Source organism: Xyrauchen texanus, chromosome 21 (genome assembly GCF_025860055.1).
Source record: "Xyrauchen texanus isolate HMW12.3.18 chromosome 21, RBS_HiC_50CHRs, whole genome shotgun sequence".
NCBI lineage: Eukaryota > Metazoa > Chordata > Actinopteri > Cypriniformes > Catostomidae > Xyrauchen > Xyrauchen texanus.
The window spans coordinates 32,366,438-32,394,223 of NC_068296.1; the positions used below are offsets into that span (position 1 = coordinate 32,366,438).

Consider the following 27,786-nt stretch of genomic DNA (forward strand, 5'->3'; position numbering starts at 1 on the left):
ATTTCAAACTAAAATTTGTCACTATGGTCTACTACAGTAAAAAAAAAAAAATTAGAAAAAATAGTGTCTTTCACTTTTAACGCAAGTTAACATTTTTTTTTTGTAAACATAATTTGTGATTATTTGAGTGTTCTTTTTACAACATCAAATTTTTAGGTAGGCTAAATTTTTTTATTTTAGATACGGTAAAAAGGTGTCAGAAATTACTATTACCATTTTAAATCACTGGTTCAATATTCTTCAGACTTGTCAGAAATCGTTGCGATCCACTTATTCTCTTGACAGCCATGGTTTATCTTCACTACTTTAGCTTGCTCACTGGAAGCTGTAAGGCAACAACATTTTTTGTGAAATACAAATGAATTTGAATTGAGTTGAAAATGTTTCTCTTCAGATTTATAAATCTAAAATGAATCTAATAGTGGGTAGAAAAAGATACACAGACGACTTAAGTTAATATTTCCGTGGTCATATTTTAATAATGTCTTTTGGCGTTCAACAAGTTAATTGATTTAGCAAACATGTCTTATATAATATTACGCGTGTTTTGTAACACTGTAAAAATGGGTCTATATGAATATATATATAATGAGTATATAATTTATATGAGTACATATAAATGTATAGCAGCTTTTATATTTTAGGATGGTGGTCCCCCACAAAGGGATCATAATATTTAGGTGTCCTTGGCATCAAAAAGTAAACATAAAAAAAGAAGAAAAATAGGCTCATTTTGTCTATATGCTATGTGTCTTTAAGCGATGTATATTTATGACCCACTTGAAATTTCATTGGCCAGTCTGGAACGTCCTTTTTTTTCATTGGACAGTCTTGAGCACATCTCCTTTTTTCATTGGTTCGGGAAAATGGCGGAATTTTCTCATTGGCACTGAAAACAAACTGCCTCTCAACCGTCCCATTCAATTACCTAGAAATGAAAAAACATCTATACATATCGCAGTTCAAAATAAAAGACGCGGACTTAATCTAGCATATCATACAATTTACTTTAGCTCTATCAGTCAGAGAAAGAGAAAAAAAAACCTTCGTCGATTTATATACTAATGCGCAAATCGTCGCGTGTCTGTTGCTAGGCAGATTATGTTAATATATGCAAGGCCAGCCATCTCTGCAGCTACCATTCTGAGGGAAGACTCACTGCAACCTTTTCCAAAAAATGCACAAAACTCTCGGGAAATCCTCATCCGAACGTTAAGCGCGGATTCGGGATCGTCTCTCAGTAAGTGTCACGTAAAATTCACAGCTCGGTTTCTCTCGAACGGTAGGTTTTTGGGGTAGATATATTTGCTTGAGTGTCTTCGCCGAGCTTTGTTGTTGTCTTAGTCCCACCCAAAATGGAGCCGTGTCGTGTCTTCCTTATTCTGCTGCAGACACTCACAGAGAGCGCGCCGGCCGGGCTCAACTATGAGCGGGGAGCCGAACGCCTCTGTCCTGCTTTTAAAAATCTCCGTGAATCTGATATACTTGATTTAAACGACTTCATTGGGCCATACCCATTCATACAGGCTCTCTGCTTTCGTCTTATAGATGTGAATGGCCTCCATTGCGCGTTTATGTGTAATAATGTTGGTGTGAGAGTGCTTCTGTGCCGCTGCTTGTTGTGTGGTATGGTCCGAATGGAACTACCAACCTGCGGGCTTCAAACAGGGGGGAGAGCCGGGAAAATACACCGTGCGCTTCATTCACGAGTACAGCATTTATAATCTCTGGATTTGTGTTAGAGTTTCATAAAGGCCGGCGTTACACGCGTTCGCATCTGTTTTTTTCTCTCTACACGGCTGTGGGGGATTTTCTCTCCAGCGGCGGGTCTCCTCTACCCCCGCGGAGTGATTAGACTGACCGCTCCTCCAGTACGCGCCTTTATTTGGGTTAAACAGGGTGTCTTCAGTTAAGCACTTATAACAATGTTCAAAGCAGGTTAAATGTGTCTGATCCCCTGTGAAAATCAGCCACAGTTCTTCAAGATGAGGCAATAAACAGAAATAAGTTTACCAGTTAGAATACACGAGTCAGCTTCACCCCTGGTGAATACTAGAGGTAGACCGATATATCTGTGTTACCGATTAATCGGTGGCGATAATTGCTTTTTTAGAATGTAGAATCTATGCCGATAGTTTTACTTTAATTTGATTTCCTATGTCTTCATATGTGGCCGTCGCTGGAGGATTCTACAGGTAGAAATGCTCGTCTCTTCAGTATTATGCCAGTTTCACATCTTCTCCGTGAGTGGGGCGTGAGCAGCGCATTCTCGTTTCGGTGCCCATATTTACAGATTACATCCTTCACATTGCAAGTGTGAGTCACAAGGTAAAGCGTCCCAGTTGCAGATAGTTTCGGTGCCGAGCCTATTTTTGCCACGTGCCGCACACGGAACTCCGCAGCTCTGGTGCAGTAGAAAACCAAACAAAACTATCCACTACAATTTAGATGTCTGCATCTTGACCAAACTTTTTTTTATTTCAGTCCTTCCCCATTCAAGTAGATAGGAGCTGTACTTTTATGCCACTTGTTTACAAAGGAAATAGCTGCCCGTGCCCAGCCTACCCAAGAGTGTTCCAAAGATGACCACAGAGTGGACTGACTTGCCTTGAAAGGGACTTTGATATATTAATCAATCACGACTAAGTATGCTGATAATCAAGTGCATGTGACTGCCCACCGTTGTCGTAGGAACTTAGAAGAGATACACAACCAATGTGAAAGCCCAAATGCAACGCATTGCTCACGCCCCGCTCATGCAGTATGTGTGAATCTGGCATTACACCTGCTCTACATTGGATGCGAACAATGTCACACCACAACGCCTTGAGGCTGTCTACACTCCATGGGTCAAAGTGAACGTTCTAAATGTTTATTTGTCTTGTTAGCAGGAATAGTGCCAGGGTGTGCAGCGCAAAATAGATCAGGGCATCCATTTACTTTCGGCACAAACTGGGCGCTATCCAGTGTAGACAGCATCATGGATTGTATAATGGGAGCAATTTGCAATTTATTTTAAAAGGTTAAGCATTCGTTTTTCTTAATCGCGATTCACCCATTTGCCGTTAATACAGCATGAACAATGGTTTGAAGGATGGAACCTTTGTGATGTGTCCACCCTGAGCCCTTATACTGACACACACACAATAAACACACACACAACAGTGCTTCTGTGTCAGTGATCAAATGATAAGGAAAGGACCTCTTGATGCTGTTTGTTGTACAAAACAAGCCCAGATGGGACATGTGACAGAAATCAAGTATTTTTAAGCCTTAATAAGGCGCATGTTAAACTCACAACAGAAGCACGTCAAGTCTTAATTATCAAGAAAATGCAAATGCTTTTCACGTGGAGTTCAAAGCGGCAATTAATGCTGGCATTTAAAGTGCCACGCGAATTCACGACTGCTGTATTAAAGCGTTTAGCAACAGTATACCAGTTAGAGCCTGACCGATTTTAGAGGGGGAAAATTCACCTATATGGTGGCCGATATAGTTCATTTTTGTGCTGGAATGAAAACAGTCATAATTGTATCAGTGAACAATTCATATAGAAAAGCTTTATGCAGTGGTACTCGGTAGGCTGCATTCTTAAACAAATATTTGACAGTCAATTAGGGACAGTTTCAGGGAAACTTTCAACAGTGGAAAACCAGACTTTTAAATAGTATATTTTCTGATAAATTTCCTCGATACAGAGTATGAGGTACTTTCCGACGTCGCGTTGCCCGAGTTGTTTAATCTCGTGTCATGTCACACACGCAGCCTGTTATCTGTCAACATTTGGGTACACAAATCCGGGAGAGGGGAAGGGGGTTGCTGGATGGCAGAGGCAGGCTAAATACATACAAATTGTGCCGTTGTGATTTAACGTAATTTTTCCCACCGAGTTCGATATTAAAATCAGTGTGACACACATTACAAAAGGCGTGGGAATTGTCGATATGGCTTCGGGATATGAAATTCAATTCTTCCATCCAGCTGTTGTTAAATTTACATGTATATTTTGTTTTTTCACCGGAGCACCAGCTGAGTCTTCCTCTCCCATCTACCAGTGATGCTTGATTTAACATCCCGCGTCTACTACCTGCGCAGATATCAACAGTGCAAATGGGTTGTAGGTTGCCAGATTGTGGTCATGGCAACTGGACCACCTTGGAATGATATATTGATGTGATTATTCATATAACGTGGTTTGGGCCATACAAATTACGGGAGTTTTTTTTGGGAGAAATAACAAAACGGGAGACTCCCGGGAAAAATCGGAAATCGAAATCGGCCAAGAAAATTGCAATCGGTGCATCTCTACTTTGTACCAATCACGTTTTCCCCCAACTGTAACTCATTCATGAGCGTTTTTTTATGTTTTGCCCATATGTCAGGTAAAATGCAGAAATGTCTAGCAGAGGAGGTGACATTTCTGCAAGGTTTACGCAATTTGTTCAAGAAGTGTTTAAGGCAAATATCAAGATATAGGCCTATTGAAATGAGCAAGAGTTATAGTGCATGTCCCTCCTTCATAAGTCTGTTTCTCATTACCGAAACATTGAGTATCTCCACCGCAACAGGCCTTCAATTGTTGCGGTGAATGATAATGGTGTTGCGGAGGATGAGCGACCTTAAACATTCTTGCTAACTGTGGAAGCTAAATGAGGGTTAGCTAAACTTTCCCTCTCTTTTTATATTTAGACCATAATGGGGTATATAATAATCAAAAAATTAAAACGGCAACATTTTTTAAAACTTCACAAACTCATGTTTCAGTAATGAGAACTAAAAAGTTGTGTAGGTACTATGACAAACAAAATTTTAACTTTTATTTGGAGAGAAAAATAAGAACTGCTTACCTGGTAGCCATCTTGAGTGTCACAGTCAATTATGTCCCTTCCAACAAAATTTCTTGAAAATGTTAGTTCCTTGAGGACTTAAACAATGATTGAAAATTGTTGCGGAGGATGAGAAAATTGGTCTTGGACACATTTATATTCCTTATTATTGTCACTACATTTACCAATGATCACCAAATACCACATGTTTCTTTACTGTAAATGTTTATAGTATAACATGCACTGAAGCTTTTTATTTTTTATATATTTTTTAATTATAAATATTTCCATCTCAAAGAACACAAATCCAGTCATGGACACGTTGCGGTAATGAAAAATTTCCCCTTAAATGTGGAAAAAACAAAAAAATTGGTATTTATGATGTCATTTGAAATCATGTGCAAAATAGTACATGAAGAGATATTTATAACTGTATCCTTCTTATTTTGATAGCATTTACTTTTATCATCAAAATGTTTCATGACACCTCATATGTCTAATTTCGCGAGAATCACCCGAATCAGATTTGTGGAGGTCCACCATTTTTTGTCTTGGCTTGTTTCATTTGATTTTCCCATGATGTCAAGAAAATAGGCACTTAGTTTGAAGGTAGGCCTTAAAATACATTCACAGGTACACCTCCAATTCAGTGCACCTCCTATCAGAAGCTAATTGTCTAAAGGCTTGACATAATTTTCTGGAATTTTCGAAGCTGCTTAAAGGCACAGTTTAACTGTGACTGATACCCGATCCGTCTAAAAACAAGTATCGGAGCTGATACCGATCCCGAATTGGATCGGTGCATCCCTACTATCACTATACCATGGTACCGCTCGTGTACTTTTTTTGTGGTAGTTATTCCATTACTTTGAATTTGCTTCGTTTTTATATTTGGTTAGAAATTGCTCTTGGTGAGTGATCTATAAAATAATTTTTAAAGTCAACGTGAAATCCTAATTGACCTCATACATTCTTATTCCACACTCCTGGTCTTACTATGCAAAATAATCTGTGATTTTCACAAAACTTGCTTTGGTCCTATTTGTCTCAAATCAAAAGAAACAAGTAAAAAATTATATTTAGCATAAAGTAAATTAAGCCTATTTTTAGAGCAATTAAGATTTTTACATTGTGACATGTTCATGACATTTTACCCCCTAATTCTCTAAAATAAATTATATGATTGTAAATTGTGTTTATATTTCAAAGAGTAAGTGTTCTGAAAATAATATCATGATGCAAAAAATCATAATGGTCCTAAATGTAAATGAATATATTTTTGCATTGATTTGGGGTTTAATATGACCAGGACATTTTCTTTGTTTGGTTTCATGAGAATCAACCCTATGGGATAAAAGGTTTTGTCACTGTAATCTATTATCATAATGTAGGCCTAATAACTTCGTTTCTGAGATTACTTTTCATCTGATGTCACCAGTCCCTCATTTTTTTTTAGCCCTTCTCCTCCAGTCACCTGACTCTATTCTAGGGTGTAGGCTAATAGCCTCTTTTCACAATCCCTGAAAATTGTGAAGGTCCACCCTGTGTGTGTGTGTGTATATGTATATACAAGTCTGCTGTGTGTGTGTGTGTGTGTGTGTGTGTGTATATATATATATATATATATATATATATATATATATATATATATATATATATATATATATATATATATATATATATATATATATATATATATATATTCTCATTGAATATTTCATTTGGAAATATGTCAGAATGCAAAAGTAAAATGGGCTCTAGTGTTCATGTTAACTGTAAATATCCTTTTGCTGTAATCTTGAAAGAATGGAAAAGTCATTAATGTGTCAAAAGGTGTGGGACCCCTTATAATAGCTGTGGCAGTAATATGTCATCATATGCTTTATGAGGAAGACAAATATCTCTACATGTCATTTTAGAAATATCTAACTATGTTCTAAACTGTATAATATAGCAGTTAAAATTAGCGGTAGACCGATATATCGGTTTTACAGATTAACTAGTGCTGATAATTGTTTTTTGGAACTCTCGGTTATTGGCACAAAACTATACAGATAGTATATTATTTTTTTCCCCGTTTTAATTTTATTCCTTATCAATAAACCTCATCTGGTGAATATATAGACTATACAAAGCTTCATTTCGTAAATACATATTGAGCATTGTAACAGATATAAATCAAAGTCATTTCAAAATAAGAGTTCCCAGTATATTTCTTCTGGTTATTGTGATTTTGGTTGTGCTATAAACTGCATTTGGTTTTCTATTAATTTTGCACTCTTGTAGCCTCAATGTCTGTGCCCTTCATAGTAAGGATAGATTATGATTTTGTTTTGTTTTATTCTTTAAATCGATTAAAAAAAAAACTGCTTTTTCTACCACCTTAGATATCGGTGTCTGCAAAATCTGTGGGCTTAGTTGTGCTGCATTCACATTGTTCTATTCATGTGACTATTTATATGATGAACATTTGTTTAATATCTAGTGGTCTGCTGGTGGTTGATGACAGGTGGATAGGTGAAGGAGGTGTTTAAGGGTCACCTTAGATCGTTGCCATGGAGGCCAAGCAGGAGTCATTACCTGTGTGGAGTCCAGCATCCAACAACGACAATGGCAATCCACCTCAGGTACAGTCAGACATTGCTCTTCACATTCATTTGACATTAAATTACCATACGTTTATAAGAATTTGTCCACATTGAAACAAACACAAAGAATGTAACTAATTTTATTCCTGTTTTAACCTGAGTGTGTAAGCATTTCATTTGTGTAGGTGCATTTTGAGGCTGGTGCGGTGGCCCAGATTGTGTACAGCGGGGAGCAGTCTGACCGGGGTCAGCAACAGGTCGTATACACTGCGGACGGAAGCTCCTACACCTCCGTTGAGTCTGCCGAACACACGCTGGTGTACATACACCCCGCTGACGGAACACAGGTGGGTTACACCAGTCAGCGAAGATGTATAGCAATTCATCCTTGATGCTTAAGTCATGAACTCTGTTTGAGTTATTGATAATTGATTGATTGTGATTTATGATTTGAATGGCAAGAAAGTTTTTGTTGCAAGAGTTGAATGGTCCACTTTCAAATTGCTGTTACTATATATGCAATCCTGTTGATAAATGATCACATAAGCTTGTATTTCATATCTTATGTTTCCTACTCTTTTTCTTTTCTGTTTAGGCAGTGTTTACAGATCAGCCCCAAGTGGCCTACATTCAGCAGGATGGCACAACACAGCAGGTAGTGTGGCATTCATGTGTGCTGATTTTATAAGCTTTCTTATTGGACTGGTTCATCCTTACAAGGCAGTAGCCACATTCAGAGTGCACTAACAAAAAAGCAGCAGGAAGTACTCCATTAAATACCTTGGAATACCATGGTATAAGAATAGGGCTATATTATTTAGTGCAATGGTATATCTCAAAGTGCCATGGTAAAAGTTTAAAAATCATCCATTTGTGACTTACACCGTGTTCTAACCAGGTACAATGCGATAAAGCAACAAGTCATAAATCACCTGGCATTATTGTGTTTTAGTTGTTTTACCTGAACATTTTATGTTGTATCAGGTGACTGTGTTGCTGCCAAGTGGTCAAAACATGAACACTGCCAATCTGCATGTGTTGAGTAATGTAGCTGACGGGCCACAAACCATTCTGGAACCTGTGACACAGGTGACACTGCACTGCTAAATATGTTCCAAAATGCTCTCATGATAATCCACTGTTATGCCAGTGGCATGATAAGCTACAGTATTTGATATAAGCATAATTTTAAGTTAAGCAAGATGGAATATGATTGCTTGTTATTTATTCATGAGATCTTAAAATGTATCTTACAGAGCCAGCTTGCTGTGACAAACACTGCTCTTCCCAATATGGTGGAGGCCTCATCCAGTCCCCTGGGGGCCACAGATTCCACTGTGGATTCGGAGGATGAGGAAGATGACAATGATAGTGATGACTCTGAAATGGATGACTGGGAACCCAGGACGCCCCAGGCATTCACTCCACATAACCTCTGTAAATACCTGCATACAGTCGCTTTCTGATAACTTCCATGTGAAGTCCAAGTTGTCCTAAGATTTAAAAAAAAAACATAAGATAGTGTTTGGGTTGAATTTGCTTACGAAATGTGAATTTCCATTTTCGTTTTTATTTTGTTTTGTTTTGTTGACTGGTGAATTTGAGCATGTTTTATTTTTTTTACTGAAAGGGTGTGAAGACTGCAATGGCGCTAATCCTGCAGCCTGCTTGAAACACGGTCCTCTCCACCCCATCCTCAACCGTCCCGTGACGTCTAAGGCTCGAGCCAGTCTGCCTCTCGTCCTGTATATCGACCGCTTCCTGGGCGGAATCTTTACGAAGAGACGCATCCCCAAACGCACCCAGTTCGGCCCTGTAGAGGGACCGCTGGTGCAGCGGAGTGAACTGCAGGACACTCACATACATCTGAAAGTATGATAAACCTGGAAACATGTAACGTGAAGATGTATTAAAGGATAATATTCAAAAGTCTTCGTCTAATCTAGTTTATGGGATATCTGTTCATTGGGCGTCAAATAACAATTAAAAAGGTGGTGCAATGGGGGTCTCTCATTCTGTTCCTCTTGTTTTCTCTGTAGCTTTACATGCTAGACCCTGCGAAAGAGGGCGAGAGAGTGGAGGACCTCTGGTTTGACCTCTCCGATGAGGAGCGATGTAACTGGATGATGTTTGTCCGCCCAGCCCAGAACCACCTAGAGCAGAACCTGGTGGCTTATCAATATGGCTCAGACATTTTTTACACCACCATTAAGAACATTCAGCCCAAACAGGAGCTTAAGGTGGGCTGTAAGGGTGAATTTTCTTACCAATAGCAACCCAAATTATATCTATGTTTTTATATTTTGAACCAAATAGTTGTTTTAGTTTTTTTTTCAAAGTAGACATTTATTTTCTCATGTAGCCAGATGATATCCAAGGTTACAGCTGTGTTTGTATTCCAGGTATGGTATGCTGCCTCGTATGCTGAATTTGTCAACCAAAAGGTTCATGATGTCACAGAAGAGGAGAGGAAAGGTGAATTGCCATCTCTTATAAAGTTACATTGTGTCCTAACCAGGTAAAAGTTGACAAGCAGTGTTGAGTATAATCCAATTACAAAGTAAATAGTTACTGTAACCTGGTCAATAAGTAGTATTTCAAATTCAGATTACAGTTACTGGCTTTCAATTAATTTAATTACTTTTAATCGGAGACAATGCTATTCTAAAATAAGTCTCTGATTATATCTAAATACTCTTTTCAAAAATATATTTTTAAGGGAAGAGCATGCTTATCCAGTTAAATAATAATAATTAAAAAATCGGACATGACATTAGGAGTATATTCCCCATAGCATTATTATACATAATATTCAGCATTATATATATATATATATATATAGTAGATAAATATGGCCCTCATATTACTCATTAAACCTCTGTAAACGTACATTTTCATGCTGAGAAAGTGTGCCTCTCTCTCCCACCTCTCGCATTTTTGGTCGAACTCATCGTAAAACACCTGTGGCTGCTAATGTGCAATATTATTTTAGACCTCTTTGTATCCACGTGTTACGTAGGTGTAGGACGCGTATTGGATAGAACAGACGCTAAAATAATTGTAAAAAATTAAGAAAAACATCTTCACATTTATTAACCCTGATGTATCGTTCCACAATAAATCGTTACACCTATACTTTAAGTACATTATAGGGTTATGCTTATTTCTAATATATTATTTATGTAGAAAACATGAATTATGGCCCTGTAACGAGTCATTGTGAAGGAGAAATGTGAGGTGCTGAATGTATGACTTCTTTTTAACAATGAACAAGAAAGTAATATAGACAGTATTTTGAATTTGTTGAGTGGAAAAGTGTTTTATAATGTTAAAATAATTAGTAGTGTGATTACTTTTCAATGAAGTAATTAGTAAAGTAATCTAATTTCAATTTTCAGAGAAATGTTAAGTAATTTGTAGTGGATTACGATTACTAAGTAACTTACTCAACACTGGTGACAAGTCATTTCTGTCCGCACTGAAAATGCTTTGTGATGTGACGCAATGAATATGTTTCTTTTGTGGTTCCTGGTTCAACTATAATAAATAATTTTTCATTCTGTGCCAGTTTTACGTGAGCAGGATAAGAACTGGCCATGTTATGAGTGTAACAGACGGTTCATGAGCTCAGAGCAGCTTCAGCAGCACTTAAACATGCATGACGACAAGCTGGATCTCGTCCAAAGGTTCGAATGCAAATAGAAAACGCGCTGAACAACACACAGACATTAAACTCAGAAGTACAGGTATTCACCAATGTTTATCAGATTAGCCTGTGACTAATTCTGATCTTTCCAGGCCAAAGGGGCGTGGCCGAGGACGGGGCAGGAAGCGATTTGGCGCTGCGAGGAGGCCAGGACGGCGTACCAAATTTATCTGCCCACAGACACCTGCTGAAAGTGCTGATAAGACACGGGTATATCACACAGCTGTGTCACTATAAGCAGGGTTCCTACAAATCTGCATGTTTTAATTTGTCTTACAGTAGTCATTGGTTCATCCTGTGACCATCTTGGTAATGCTCCAGGCTGCTATTTTGTTGTCTTGCGAGTGAAGCTCCAAAGGCAAAAAGACCAAAATCTTTAAAATTGTTTGCCATGATTATATTTTAATTCCATGTCAAATCTGATAACAATGGTAGAAATTGTTTAGATTCTTGAGCTCAAATCACACTGAAAAGCTTCAAATCTTCTATTTTCTGGTTCTGATTCCATTTTGATGGCCTTGCACTCACTTTAGGAGCTGTTGGCATCTGTAGATAAGCTCCCATTTGAAGAACAGACAGATGGTGCTCTTAACGGGCTGAAGGTGGTGGAGATGACCACTGATGCAGTGGAGGCAGAGACCGGAGAGGGGTTTGATTCCCAGATGACCCATACAGATGCATTTCAAGACGAAGGGGATTCAGGCACCCCGCCTATGGATTCAGAGCTCCCGGAGACTGTGAAAGACGACCTGCCTCAGACGGGCCCTTTAGACCCTCACCTCACTCCTCAGGACATGAGGCGGGCGAGGAGGATTAGGGTACGAGACTCGCATCATAAGTGATCTAAACCCCCATATCCCTGTAATGTGTTTATTAGGCTAGATTTATTTAACATTAGCACAATTGTGTGTTCGTGTTTTTCTCTTTTGTTGTGTGCTGCACGTTAAGATGGACTTGCAGGTAGGTCTAATGTGGGCCTGAGTGGAGTCAGAGGAAACTACCTCATTCAGTCTATACAGTGTTGTGATGTCACGCTACACTGACATCCTTTGACTCCCTGCATCCCCATTACATCTGTCTGTATCAGTTCAGTCCTGTACGCCTTGAGCTGCTTCACCCAACAAATTTATAGAAAATACCCTTACCCAAAATTACAATTTTTGTAATCATTTACTCACCCTCATGTCATTTCAAACATGTTTGACATGTTTTTTTCTGTGGAAATCTATGCAAAATTAAAGTGAATGGGGACTGATGCTGCTTGCAACTTCTAAAAAAGTTGCCATAAATGTACCATGAACATGGGCCATATGACTCGTACAGCCATATGATATCTTTCTGTGAGGAACAGACTGAACGTTAAGTTCTCTAAATAAAGAAAGGTGTTATAATGGAAATGACAAGTTGTTAGGGTCTTGGCGGACTAGATCTGCTTACGCTGCTGCAGAGCAAGTACAAAGACTTGCAACCGCTAGAACATGCTGTGTTGGCACACTTATGCCTCCTACACACTACTCGACTTTCAAAGATGTCGGATCGTGGTACTATTCATATTATACAACTGTCTGTCTTGTCATGTAAGTCATAGCATTTTCAAATTACACGACGAATCGGCGACATGGGTGAACACATTACAAGACATTTCACTGTTGACGAATCCCGACAACTCTGCCTGGACTCCAAATTATGTTTCACAACAGAGTACACGTGAGAAGTGATACGAGATATGAAAACAAATGCATGAACAAATGTTTTTAATCGCCTAAAGGCATCATATATTTTATTGGTTACAATATGAAAAAGGTGCCCTGTGCCATACGTCCAGTGCCCCGTTTCTTGCTCTCTCATGGGCTGTAGGTCAACGCTGCAGTTGTATTCAGTCAAAACATATTTCACATTGCGCGATTTGGAATCGCCGACTGGTCCAGATATTTAACATTGTAAATATCTGCGACGCGTTGGTGATTCTCTCAGATCGCGTCTTTGATAATTCATACATTGCTATCGTTGTTCATGGGAGCAAGCTCCGATTTGCCTACGATTTCGGGCTTTTGTCGCCAATCAATACAACTGTCGGCGAGTGAAAATCGGGCTTAAAATCGTGAGTAAACTCGGCATTAGACCTACACAAGACATGCTGCTTAAAGCAGTTAGAACATACAAACACATTATTGATTTTTGTAATTTTTGGGACCATGTGCACTCTATGCCACTTTCATTGTATAGAAAAGGGCAACATGAACAGTCTGCCTAACATCTCCTTTTGTGTTCCACGCAAGAAAGAAAGTCACATGGGTGTGGAACAATATGAAATTGAGCAAATAATGGCAGAACATTCATTTTTGGGTGAACTATTCCTTTAAAAAATGGCTGCAGGAACAATCCTGTTTGTATTCAGCATGCAAACACATTGGCTTGTCTTCGCCACCATCTCTGTGACATACAGACCTAAACGAGTGCATTTTGTCATTTCCTTCAAGTCATACTTGCACAGTGTGATCTAAGTGATTCCACTTCTAGAGGTAGACCGATATATCGGTTTTACTGATTAATCAGTGCCGATAGTTGCTTTTTGAAACTATTGGTTATCGGCAAAAATCAAAGTCAATAGTTGCCGATAGTTTTTAAAAATGATTCCAACAGTATATCAGCTGCCTCTAGAAGTGAAATAAAAACAATAACTGACACCTTGTTGAAATCTTTCAGCATTGACAATATTCATGCATTTTTTTTTTTTATCCTCTCATTAATGCATATTTTGTTATTTTGATTAGATAAGTTAAGTGTTCTAAGTTGAAGCAAGAGCATGCAAAGAAAAATGTGACAATATAGAAATGTGCACCGCAGCACATGCATTTTGTCTCCAACCTTCTTATGAATAATAATTAACAAAAAAACGAATCTGGTGATATCTAAAAACCTCAACCTGTTTAATATAGGCTTTAAAAACTTAATTTGGTAAATACTTAAACATAAAGCATTCTAACTAAACCAATTCTCTGTCGTTTCAAAATAAGTGTCCCGAAATAAGAAAGTGTAGTCCGGGCTTGTTAGAAATCCTGCCGCTGCATTATGCACCAAATCGTAATTTGTTTTCTGCTTATTGTTGGGATTTGGTTGCAAAATAGACTGCATCTGGAATTTTGTTAATTTTGGGTTCTTGTCTCCATTTTAGTAAGGAAAGACTAAGAAACATTTTTAACATTCTTTAAAAAATCTTTTTTTAAATTGGCCGATTAATTGGTTATCAGAATTTTCCACCACCTTCGTTTTCAGTATCGCAAAATCAACAATTGGTTGACCTCTACCCTCTTCATTTGCCCCTGCTCAGAATGCCCACCCAGTCGTCTCCTCTCAAAATTGTCCATTTGCCCATGCTCTCCCTTTTTTACCTTACCCAGAATGCTGCTCTTCAACATCTTTTCATCCGTAAGTCCTTCCGACCCTTTAAATGCACCCAGTGTGGGAAAGCGTTCCGGGATAAAGACAAGCTGGAGCAGCACATGCGATATCATGGGCGGGACGGCTGCCGTCACATGTGTCACCAGTGCGGTAAGAGTTTCCTCTCTAGCACCACGCTCGAGGATCATCTGCAGCTGCACTCTGATCATCGCACATACTCCTGCCTGTTCTGTGCCGAGTCCTACGACAGACTGGACCTGCTTAAAGTGCACGTGGGCATTCACCTGGTCAACGGCTGCTTCTCCTGCCCCTCTTGCAAGAAGACCTTCACTGACTTCATGCAGGTGTGATGTGCAACAAACAAATGGACACGCACACTTTTTGTATGCCATCCCTCAATCCCATTAGAACAAAGAAATGTGTCCATTGAAATGTTCTTGTGAAACTAAATTATAAATGTTTTTGTTGCAAGAAACCTTGTCTAACCTTATAAGTGAAACTCAAATGATAAAGGATAGAATTTATCACTTTAATGTCCATGACAGCATTACTTGTGTTTGGTCAATCACACATTTGTATTATGCAGGTAAAGAAACATGTGAGGAGTTTCCACTCAGAGAAAATCTTCCAGTGTACAGATTGTGATAAAGCCTTCTGTAGGCCTGATAAACTACGACTGCACATGCTCCGTCACTCTGATCGAAAGGACTTCCTTTGCTCCACCTGTGGCAAACAGTTTAAGGTGCTTTACATCGGCCCAAATGAATAACATGCATACATAATTACATTCACATGCACATTCATGCATATTTTAAGGGCTCTTGAATCCATTTACAATTGCTTTTACAATTTAAAAATAAAAACCTCTAGTGTTTGTCTTTTGAGTCACCCATTCATTAGTTTGTGATTATCTCTTCTTTCGGACAGAGGAAAGATAAATTGCGGGAACACATGCAGAGGATGCACAACCCAGATCGCGAGGCCAAGAAGACTGATCGAAACCACCGCGCCAAGGCTTTGAAACAGAAGGAACCCACGACTGACTTTGAGAGCTTCATGTTTAAATGTAGACTCTGTATGATGGGCTTCAGGAGACGAGGGATGCTGGTATTGACCTCTTTGACTTCAGTTTGCCCCCAATCACCTGTTGGTTGATTCTGGAAAATTTAAAAGAACCAGCTTTTAGTGCTGTTTTTGCATCAAACGCAACTTGTAATCCTAATGGTTGTTGTCTCATTTCGCATTTTGTAGTAGTAGTAGTAGTCTTCATTGTAATCCCAATGAGCAGTTTGGGTGCAGCATGAGACTGTGTAAAACATACTTAAAAAATGCTTTTCACAGCAACAAAATGTAAAATAACAACAATAAAAACATAAAATAACATCAACCATCAGCCATTAACATTTATAAAAAGAACCACATGAATTCAATAACCTAATTTAAATGGGTATAAAGGAATATTGGTTGATATTATTTCTAGGTGTCCTATATTGGATGCCAGAAGATAGGGATGTGAACTCAATACACAGTGGGTGAATCCAGCTTGAAGCAAAACAAATCTCTCAAAACATTTGACATGTGAATCTGTTTCAAAGCATTTACTTTACCTCATGCCATTCCAGATGTGTTTGACTTACTTTCTTCTGAACACAAACAACATTTTTAGAAGAATATTTCAGCCCTTTAGCTCCAAACACATGCATACAAAGTGAATGGTGACCAGAACTTGAAGCTCCAAAAAGCTCAAAGACATTACAAAAGTAATCCATAAGACTCCAGTTGTTAAATCTATATCTTCAGTAGTGATATGATGGGTGTGGGTGAGAAACAGATCAATATTTAAATTTTAAACTTTTTCACTATTCTCCCCCCTGCCCAGTAGGCGGCGACATGTACGAAGGATGTAAAAGTGGAGATTTATAGTAAAAAAGGACTTCCATTTTGATCTGTTTCTCACCCACACCTATCATATCACTTCTGAAGAAATGGATTTAACCACTGGAGTGTGGATTGCTTTTATGCTGCTTTATGTTATTTTTGGACCTTAAAAGTTCTGTCCACTATTCACTTGCATTGTATGGACCTACAGAGCTGAAATATTCTACTAATTTGGTTTTGCTCAGGAGAAGAAAGCAAGTCATACACATCTTGGATGGCATGAGTGTGAATAAATGGAGAGAATTTTCATTTTTGGGTGATCTATTCCTTTTATATTCCCAAACCAGCAGACAATGCAAAAACAAGCTATTTACTCAATATAAGATTTATAAAACATTGTCATGTGTAAGAATATTGTGGATTGTGTGTGTGCAGGTGAATCACCTGTCTAAACGGCATCCTGAGATGCGATTGGAGGAGGTTCCTGAGCTGACTCTTCCCATAATTAAACCCAACAGAGATTACTTCTGCCAGTACTGTGATAAGGTTTGGATTAATTCAACACATGCATGTTCTACTCACAGCCCACATACAGTAATCTATATCTTTTTAGAGCTTTGTCAGTATCTCTAAATGTATTTTATTTTTTTAAAGCCACCCTACAATATTTTGCCATATTTACCACATCTTTGGCCTGTTCAGGTGTATAAAAGTGCCAGTAAGAGGAAGGCCCACATTTTGAAGAACCACCCTGGGGCAGAGTTGCCCCCCAGCATCCGGAAGCTGCGTCCAGCCGGGCCAGGAGAGCCGGACCCCATGCTGAGCACACACACCCAGCTGACGGGCACCATCGCCACTGCGCCAGTGTGCTGCCCACATTGTGCCAAACAGTACAGCAGCAAGGTACAGTCACAGTATGCATTTGTGATTATACTGTTTGTCTGATGCAAATTATGGTTTAAATGAGAAATTGGATTATAGATCGTTTTGAAATGGGGTGGCTGAAAATGTTGCTGTATATTTGGCTTTATCTTTAGACCAAGATGGTCCAGCACATTCGTAAGAAGCATCCGGAATATCAATATAACAGCAGCAGCAGCATTCAGGCACCTCTGGCTGCTACAGTCATCAGCAGCACACCTGCTGTGATTACAACTGACTGCACTACTGCAGAGGCTGTGGTGGTGAGTACAAACAGCAAACCCTATATGCATGCTTAGACATATTCCCACACACTTCAGACACAAGCCCACATCCACACTGACTAACTGCATTTAAATGGGGGTGTGAATCACCTACATTTTTATTCAGTGTGTGTACAGAATGCAATTGCGATGACTGACAAGTGATAACCAAAGCAACACTTTATTGTCTCATACCTGTGAACACGAAACATGAATGCCACCAGTTTAGCCGTTTTGTGTTTGCTGTTTTTAAGCAAAGAGATTGTCCACCAAAGGTGTGTTATCATCCGGCAATATTTAGTTAGCTGCTGTCGGCACAGTCGTCGTGTTAACAAACAAGCTTTATTGTGTACAGCCGTGGCCAAAAGTATTGGCAGTGACATAAATTTTGTGATTCACAAAGTTTTCTGCTTCAGTTGTTGTGGTGTTGATTCACCTTGTTTCTAGATTATTGTGCAGAGTGATCAGATGCATTTTAAATCATTGGTCAAAAAAATTTACTTTATCACAAAAAACAAACTGTCACTGTTTTTGGCCCTGGCACAAAATTACCAGCTAACATCATTTCACTAATCATATCAGCAACACCTGGGAACGTGTGAACGAGTACTAGTCAGGTGAAATAACTATCATTCTGATTGGATTATAAGAGCAGACTGTTTGCTATAAAAGGAGGGAAGAAGTGCTTCCAATTTCCCATTGTGTTCTTCTTCGCAATGGTTACCTCTAAAGAAAGACATGGAGCCATCATCACTTTGCATCAAAATGGCCTCACATGAAAGGAAATTCCTGCAAAGAATATTGCACCTAAAAGAACCATTTACCGGATCATCAAGAACTTCAAGGAGAGCGGTTCAACTGCAGTGAAGACTTCTGGATGTCCCAGAGTGTTCAGCAGGCACCAGGACTATCTCCTCTGAGGAGTCAGCTACGGAATCGTGTCACCACCAGTGCAGAGCTTGCTCAATATTGGCAGCAGGTTGGTGTGAGTGCATCTGCTCACAAGAAGGGCAGCAAAGAAGCCACTTCTCTCAAAGAAAAACATCAAGGACAGACTGAAATTCTCCTGGAAGTACAAGTTTTGGACAGCAGAAGACTGGTGCAAAGTTATTTTCTCTGATGAAGCCCCTTCCGACTGTTTGGGACATCTGGAAAATCGATAGTCCAGAGAAGAAAAGGTGAACGCTACCATGAGTCCTGTGTCGTGCCAACAGTGAAGCATCCTGAGACCATCCATGTGTGGGGTTGCTTTTCATCCAAGGGAGTGGGCTCTCTCACAATTCTGCCCAAAAGCACTGCCATGAATAACGAATGGTTTCAAAGCGTCCTGCAAGAGCAACTTCTCCCAACGATCCAGGACCAATTTGGTGATGATCCGTGCATTTTCCAGCATGATGGAGCCCCATGTCACAAGGCAAGAGTGATAATGAAGAGGCTCGGAGATCATTACATTGAAATTTTAGATCCGTGGCTAGGCAACTCCCCGGATCTTAATCCCATTAATCCCATCCCGGACAAACAGAAGCCCACAAATTGTGATCAACTCCGAGCACTAATAAATCAAGAATTGATCGCCATAAATGTACACAGGCGTAGTGAATCAAAGACTACGTGAAGTAAAAATTGGGACCTGATTTACTTTCTTAGTTTTTCTTGATTGCTAAGACACGATTCATGAAAGGATTCACAATTTTCTCAACTATGAACACTATCTCAAAACTACACACCAGTTTGTACAAACCTCAACCTTCCAGTTCAAAATCAAATATTTCAAATAAAAACGTCTTCGGTCAAATTTAAACATTGGCTTCAAATGAGACACCAACTATTCCAGTGGCCAGAACACATTAGTGCCATCAAAACATAGCTAGATAAACCTACAGTAAATCAACCAGGGACAGTTTTGCAGGTCAATCGGTAAATGTTTAGAGGTTATAGTACATGAGGTTATTACTGAATGAACTACGGATTTTGCAGGTAAACACTTTTAAGGCAATGTTCAAAGCCCTCAAGTACATTACAGTACTATAAAGTAATACCGGGTGAAAAGGACTGTCAAGAAGAAAATTCAATTATTCTACAGAAACAAATGCTTTCAGAGAACAGCGAAATAAGCAAAATAAGGACCGTAGTATACTGTAAAACTGTAAGTGGAGTTGGCACACAAAAAAACTTTGAGTAGTACTACTCTGCCTTGTCAAATGCTCTTAGGCTTTGACAATTGAGTGAATTATTTTGAGGTGTTGTGAATTCTGAATGAGAACCTGGTTAAAAATTTTTGTGAAATTAGGACATTTGTGTGAACTAATATTACAGAAAATGTAAGACAAATTAAAATGTGTTGACTTCAAAGATGTATCATCATAATTAAACTGTTGTTGGTTAGACAGAAACAAAGCATATTTGTTTCTGGGGCAGTGGTGGCTCAGTGGTTGAGGCTCAGGGTTACTGACCAGAAGGTCGGGGGTTCAAGCCCCAGCACCACCAAGATGCCACTGTTGGGCCCTTGAGCAAGGCACTTAACTCCAGGTTGCTCCGGGGGGATTGTGCCTGTAATAAGTGCACTGTAAGTCGCTTTGGATAAAAGCGTCTGCCAAATGCATAAATGTAAATGTAAATGTATTTGGCTTGTTCTCATCTGTTTCTGTGTTTCTTCTAGACGACTGACTTATTGACACAGGCCATGACAGAGCTGTCCCAGACCCTGACCACAGACTACCGCACGGCACAGGGGGATTTCCAGAGGATCCAGTATATACCTGTGTCTCAGGCAGGAGGAGGTCTGTCCCAGCCACAACATATACAGCTGCAGGTGGTGCAGGTGGCCCCGGTACGAACACATTAAACAGTGAACTCGCAAACCTTTCCTTTCCAACCTTTTCCTCTCCTTTCCAATCCTTCTTGTTTCTTTTCCAAATATTTTCCAATCCTTTCCTTTCCAACCCTTTCCTTTCCAATCCTTTCCAGCTCTTTTACTTTTTTCCTTGCATTTTTTCCTTTGCTATCCTTTCTTTCCAGCCCCTTCCTTTTAATTTCCTTTTCCAACCCTTTCCTTTCCAACATTTGCAGACTCCTTTCCTTTACAACCCTTTTAAACTCTTTTCCTTTCCAGCTCTTTTCCTTTTCTTTTTTCCTGTTCCTTTCCAGCTCCTACCTTTTTCTTGTTCCTTTTCAACTCTATACTTTTCCACTTTCATTGCCTGTTCCTTTCCATCACCCTCCCTTTACTTTTACTTTTCTTTCCAACTCTGTACCTTTCCATTTTCTCCTGTTCCATTTCCTTCCCAACTCTTTTTATTTTCCTTTCTGGCCTATTCCTTTTAATCTCCTTTCCTTTTCCTTTCCAACTCCTTCCCTTTACTTTCCAGCTCTTTACCTTTCCCTTTTCTCCTGTCCTTTTCATTTCCAGCTCCATTTTTCCTAGCCTATCCCATCCTTTTCCAACTCCTTCCCTTTTCTTTTCCTTCCCATTGCTTTCCTTTTGCTTCCTAACTCTTTTTTATTTTCTCTTCTGACCCATTCCTTTTTAATCTCCTTTCCTTTTCAACACCTTCTTTCCTCTCCAACCCATTTCCTTTTCCAATTTTCTTTCCAGTTTCTAATCTTTTCCATCTCCTTTCTGATAATTTTCTTTTTTCTACTTTTTCCTTTCTGACCCTTCCCACTCCTGATCCGACCTGGTCACTGAACCATTGTTTGTAGTCATTTATTTTCATTTCTCTCTATTAGGCGTCCTCACCTCACTCTCAGCACTCTACAGTTGATGTGAGTCAGTTACATGATCCCCACAGTTACAGTCAGCACTCGATTCAGGTTCAACACATACAGGTGACTGAACCCACTGGGGCAGTGCAGACCAACGCACAAGTGAGCAGCTGTCATTTTATATAGTTTATATCTATATATCTATATAGTTTGTTGATCTTGATCCCTCATTACATCCAATCAGGTTACGGGTCAGCCTTTAAGTCCCTCCTCTCAGCAAGCTGCCCAGGAGCTTAACACCAACCAATTGACCCCTGTGACACTGGCTCAGGGCCAAACTCTACAGACGTCCACCAATCAGACGCAAGGAGCTGCACAGCATGCATACCTACCTAGTAATTGGAACTACAGGAGTTATCGTGAGTAACACATGCCAAAGAGGACGTATCTGTAATATATGCATCTAAAATCTGATGTTATATTAACAATTTTTATGCTTCTTTTTTTTTTTTCAAAGCATCTGAGATTCAGATGATGACTCTTCCTCATACTCAGTATGTGATAGCAGAGGCGAGCACCCCTGTCACTTCTGCCGTCAACAGCAGTCAGGTCAAAACGGTAAGTTGTTCGTAGAGTGTCTTGTACCTCCTACTCAATTACTGCCTTACCCACACTAGGATGGAAAAGTAAATCTCCTGATACACCTTTTCTACTGACATGGAGCCAGTGCCCATATCAAATATTGATGTGTGATCAATCAAATTTATTTAACTGATTCATTAATTGGCATGTAATTAATGTACACCATTTTTTTTGAAAAGGGGTAAACCACACTTTCAATGAAGGAACTCAATGCGTTTACTTGTGTATGTTGCACAAAGTGTTGTTTTGTGTGATTGTTTTTACTTGTGCAATGCAGACACACTATGTCATCTCAGAAGGACAGACAGAGATGGATGGTAAACAGGTGAATGCCCCGTCCACCTCAGCACAGGTTCATCCTGACCCGCTAGAGCAGCCGGTCGTCAGTCAACAGACCACCACACAGTACATCATTACAACCACCACTAACGGGACGGGAGCCAGTGACGTTCACATAACCAAACCCTGACCCCACACGCGCAACCACACATGAAGAAATGCTCGCACTCTTACTGCAGAGGGACACATGAAATTGTCACCCCTTCTGTTGGCGAGGGACTTTAAATGAACAAAGATTTCTTTTTTTCTTGAAGAATATGGATATGTTTTTTTATTAAATAAAGACACTGGAGTGAATAGCTGTGTTTTTAGAGGCCCAGACACATTTAATCATGATCCCACTACTCAGGAAAGGATTAAATATTAGTTAAGTTTGGAAAGATAAAAGAAAATGTGTGCCTGATAAAAGTGAGACTAGTGTTTCCACACACTAAAAGGAGGTTGGCGCTGTGGATCTTTAAAGTTGCTGGATTTAGTTTGAATATATTTATTTGGACATTCAATTTAGCATACTAGAAAATTACAGTTACAATTCAGACATGAATTATCTGAATTCATGAAACATCTGAAAGTAAAATAACTGTCTGGATTAGCTGATGAAAAAATGTCCAGGTCATATTCTACATCAAAATCAAACCAAAGAATTAAATAATAATGTTATTTACATTGTAAAGAACAATTGAGTATTTACAGTAGAATTTGTTTTACTGAATATATGCCGATTGTAATGGGGGCGAAGGAGTTCAGACACAATGATTTTCATTTTTGCATTACAGTAATGAGAATTTCATTTATTTTGTATTGTCATCTCTGTAATGATGATTTGAGGATAAAATGTGCTTATTTGTAATAGAAAGTATGTCAAAATGCAAAACGACAACAAAAAAATCTTAATGGTCATCAAACAGGCTTAATTTTCTTGAAGCCAAATATAATTTCTTATCTTTTGATTTGAACATGAAATATGACCTGAACGGTTCTTCCTAAGATTCACAGTGCATCTAACCTGATCGAGGGTCAACTCTCCTTCTCAAACTTGCAATATAGATCAGATCGTTCAAGGCCATGTTATCTCCCCTACCATGATGTGAGAAAAGAATGCCAAACCCAGATCAGCACTTACAGTATGTATAAATGTATTGCATGGTCCACGGGACGGGTCACCAGCCAGTCTGAGGTCCATATTTGAAAAAGAAAAATGGAAATACTTTGTCACCTTCTCAAAGACTTCCAATGCTTTTTCACCCATAAAAACCATTCTACAATATTAAAACAATATCTCAGTATGTCTGAATTCCCATATTATTCTGTGCTGGCTTGTTTAAATGACTTAATTTTTAGGAACTTTCATGTAACCTCTGTGTTTATGGACATACTGGTATTTATTTTGGTTTTGCACTTCAACCAGTGGTGAGTCTTTATAACCTGAAGAAGGGAAAATATATCCATCGTTCATTATTTATAGTGAGACAAACTTTTACAATGTAAAAAAAAACAGTATCTGTACTATTCTGATGATTATAAGTATTGTTGTAATTATTGTGTTTATGTACAGTAATGCACCTCAGTGTCTCGGGGTTAGTGTCCCCTGTTGTCCCTAGTGATGGGAAATAAATGTGCTTTTGTACTCTTCTTGTTTTAATGTGTTTCTCGTACCACAAACACCACTAACATTTACATTTAGTCACTTAGCAGACCTTTTTTTCACAACCAACCAATTTGACATACAACAGTCAATACCTACTTTATCACTTTGCCAAGTTCCTGTAGTAGTAGAAACAAAACAAAAAAAGCTGCATCTGTAGTCCAAAAGATGAAGATTACAGTTAAAAAATAAACAGAAATGTAATATTTGTAGTGCCACCAAGCAACAGCAGAATTTATTTTCTACATTCATCAATATCTCTGGTTTCAAGGAATACATATTTACATTACCATGTAAACATTCAAAACAAACCTAAGCATTATAAATAGACAAAGTTAATCCCTTAAAACTTGTTTCTTTTCCTGCTTTTCCAGTGCACTGTTCTACCCTTAGAAGGTAACTGCTTTAAAGGGATAGTGTATCCAAAAATGACAATTCTCTTATTTATTCACCCTCATGCCATCCTAGATGTGCATGACTTCTTCTGCAGAAAGCAAATTAAGATTTTAAGAAGAATATTTCCGCTCTGTTTGTCCACACAATGCAAGTGAATGGTGGCCAGAACTTTGAAGCTCCAAAAAGCACATTAATGCAGCATAAATTTAATCCATATGCCTCCAGTGGTTTAATCCATATCTTCTGAAAAGATCTAATCAATTTTGGATGAGAACAGACCAAAATATAACTCCCTTTTCACTATAAATCTTAGCGATTCTGATTTCAAGCACTTCCTAGCACCGTCTATCGCTCTGCTATGCGTCAAGCACTAGGAAGTATAATCAAGCTTGAAATCATGATCATGCCTAGACAGAAACGGCCAGATGTAAAGTGGAAAAAAAGTTATATTTTGGTCTGTTCTCACCCAAAACCAACTGGATCACTTTAGAAGACATATGGATACATGCTGTAAAATGTAATTTTTTTAATATTCCATTAGTTTACTCAAGGTCAGTAACGTATTCTATTTCTTCAGCACTGGTATAGTGTCGGATGAGGTAAAGCTGGACCAACTGGAAAATCAAGTAAGTGGCATCAAGTATGCGGTATGGTTTGAGGAACCAAAACATCCAAGTCCATGAGGATCCATGCCCCAGCTGAGCGCGGGAAATGTGTGGAAGAAGGTCAGAGCAGAGGAGGACAGGGTGGAAGGATGAGCACAGGGAAAGGGGTGGAGGATCGAAAGAGAGCAGAGATGGATAAGGTAAGTGGAGTGGTGAGAATGGGTAACCGTTGCGATGTTATCCAGTTTACTTTCACTCGGCTCACACGCTCATAGCTATTTTAGAGGAGAAATCGCATGCACACGCACACACCATGAAATTATGTTGGCTTGTTAATAAGAGAGTGTAACTTTTTGATTACGTCTCGATATTTGTTTTATACAACCGTTCTACATAATGTAAATAATACTTCGTTTAAGACAAATGTTTGCCAGTTAGTTCGTATTAATTCTCCGCCTAACAAAATTGTTAAAAAAGAAGCCAAAATATCAAACACAACTCGCTCGCAGCACTTCTTTCTTACTCGGGGTTTGAACTTTAGTGTTCGTTCGTATTCGAATTTGTGTTTTGAATGAATCTCTTAAAGGTGCACTCAGTTTATTTTCCCTCAGTTTAAAGGATTTTATTTAATTTCATTTGTATAGCGCCTTTCACAACACATCCTTTCAAAGCAGCTTTACAGAAAATCATGCGTTACGACATTATACATCACAGTTGTATCTTCTGTTAGAGTCATCAGTGTGTAGTATGATAAAATACGATTGTGAATTGTGTTTAAAAATGTATTTATAACCCCAGTGAGCAAGCTGAAGGCCACTGTGGCAAGGAACACACAACTCCACAAGATGTTGGTTAATGGAGAATGGGTTCCCCTCTGACTAACATCATGAATATAATGCCAATAATACTTAATATGTATAGTGCAAGTCTTGGTTTAAAATTAACGTTGAAACAAAAAGTTTAATGTAAGATTAACTGTAAGATTAATGACTAAAATCTTAGAATTTATGTTTTTAATTAACTGCGGTAGTTCAAATAGATGCATTGTCTATTGTTATTTGACTGATGAAGGCTGCAATTTAATTTATTATCTATGTATTCTATTTTAAGTGTGTAGTCCATCCTTTGATCGAGGAGATGTATTAGACAGAGGTCAATAAGGTGCATTGCAGTTCGGTTGTAAACTTGTGGCAGATTAATTTCCAGTCCATCACTAAAGTCCATTGTAAATCCAAGTTTCAGACAATTTCCATTGAAGTATCCCAAAAATAAATTTTAATTTTGATATGTATGTATAAAGTCATGTTCACTCACATGCAGTCATATTAGTTACCTTATAAACAGTGTTTTATTCTATATGGAGAGGATCCCCTCATGTGGGCTGTCATGTTAGAATCACATGATCAGCGAATACTACTCAGTTAATCTCAATAAACACTTTGTTATTGGAAACGTTCACTCATTATTTAAATTAATAATGGCTGACTGTGGGGCCTGGGTAACTCAGCGAGTATTGATGCTGACTACCACCCCTGGAGTCGCAAGTTTGTATCCAGGGCGTGATGAGTGACTCAGCCAGGTTTCCTAAGCAACCAAATTGGCCCGGTTGCTAGGGCGGGTAGAGGTAACCTCCTCGTGGTCGCGATTAGTGGTTCTCGCTCGCAATGAGGCGTGTGGTAAGTTGTGTGTGGATCACAGAGAGAAGCATGAGCCTCCACATTCTGTGAGTCTCCAGGGAGTCATGCACAGGGAACCACATGATGAGATGTGCAGATTGACAGGCTCAGAAGCGGAGGCAACTGAGACGTGTCTTCCGTCACCCGGATTGTGGTGAGTAACCGCACCACCACAAGGACCTACTAAGTAGTGGGAATTGTGCATTTCAAATTGGGGAGAAAAAGGGATAAAAATAATAATGGCTGACTGTAAATATAGATTTTCTTTACAATGGCATCAGAAACTGAAAACTATTGTGTTTAAATGATGCTGCATCCAAGCCCCTAGGTCTCAGTCTAAGTTTAAGACAACAAATTCAAATCATTACTGAGTACACTTTGTAGACTAATTATTCTTGTTCATGATGTGGGTGTGTCCCAATCTGCCCCCCTGTTCAGTTGTCAGGGCTCTGATCAGGGATTTCTAAGGCTGTCCAATTGCAAAATTGTTTCAGTGTACTGAAACTTTTGCTCCCCAAAAATTCTAAGAATGCACTGTAATAATCAGGGAGCATTTATGCTCACCATGAATCCTTATCAGAAATATTGTCAGGTTTCCTAAAGTCTTTCAAGTAGTTAGAGGATGAGCGCAAGTGTAAATCTGTGATGTCAAAATGTATATTTTTTAAATATTAGTTGTTAAAAAATATAAAAAATACACTCCTTTGGAGATTTAGAAAATTCTGAAAATACAGTACAGAGACATTCACTCCACAAATCAGTGAATGAAATCAAAATGAACGATGAATCAAAATCCCAACCGCTAATTGGAAAAAGCTTCAAAGACAGACAAGTAGAGTGATACAAAAAGTGAGGCATCCCAGTGCTGTTATATTAAATATCAGCACTCTTAGAATTCTGCTTGGCCAATCAGATTCGAGGATCATAACTTGGCCTGCTATGCTAATTGTATGATTATCTCTTTCTGTCAGTCTGACTGAAGCTGGAGGTCGACTGTTCCTCACAGGTTTGCTGTGTGCTGTTATGGCTCTTTGTGATTTAGGCTTCAACTGTAGCTTTCTTCTCCATAATGGACAGAAACTAAAGCAGGTCAGTCTGCTATTGAATTTATCAAATACCAAGGATGTGACTAAATATTCAACATGTTCAATATGGGGAGGATCCAAATGTAAACGTTTAATGGGTAAGTGTGTT

At 38.8% G+C, this 27,786-nt stretch overlaps 1 protein-coding gene across 2 annotated transcripts; it reads left to right on the top strand.

The window, feature by feature from the left end:
- The first annotated feature begins 311 nt into the window (after positions 1 to 311).
- LOC127661879 (PR domain zinc finger protein 10) lies at positions 312 to 23,883 on the top strand. 2 transcript variants are annotated; one of them, XM_052152822.1, is made up of 23 exons: positions 312 to 1,240; positions 7,312 to 7,453; positions 7,600 to 7,761; positions 8,010 to 8,069; positions 8,399 to 8,503; positions 8,671 to 8,851; positions 9,045 to 9,286; positions 9,454 to 9,654; positions 9,817 to 9,889; positions 10,983 to 11,100; positions 11,213 to 11,330; positions 11,654 to 11,938; positions 14,522 to 14,866; positions 15,109 to 15,264; positions 15,450 to 15,629; positions 16,836 to 16,946; positions 17,103 to 17,303; positions 17,438 to 17,584; positions 20,244 to 20,414; positions 21,314 to 21,451; positions 21,534 to 21,708; positions 21,807 to 21,907; positions 22,209 to 23,883. In XM_052152822.1, the coding sequence occupies exons 2-23, from the start codon at positions 7,382 to 7,384 to the stop codon at positions 22,398 to 22,400; spliced, it is 3,534 nt and encodes a 1,177-aa protein (XP_052008782.1). In that variant the 5' UTR covers positions 312 to 1,240; positions 7,312 to 7,381; the 3' UTR covers positions 22,401 to 23,883. The 2 variants fall into 2 exon arrangements, with proteins under 2 accessions (XP_052008782.1, XP_052008783.1); XM_052152823.1 differs by having other exon boundaries at positions 7,336 to 7,453.
- Positions 23,884 to 27,786: the final 3,903 nt, after the last annotated feature.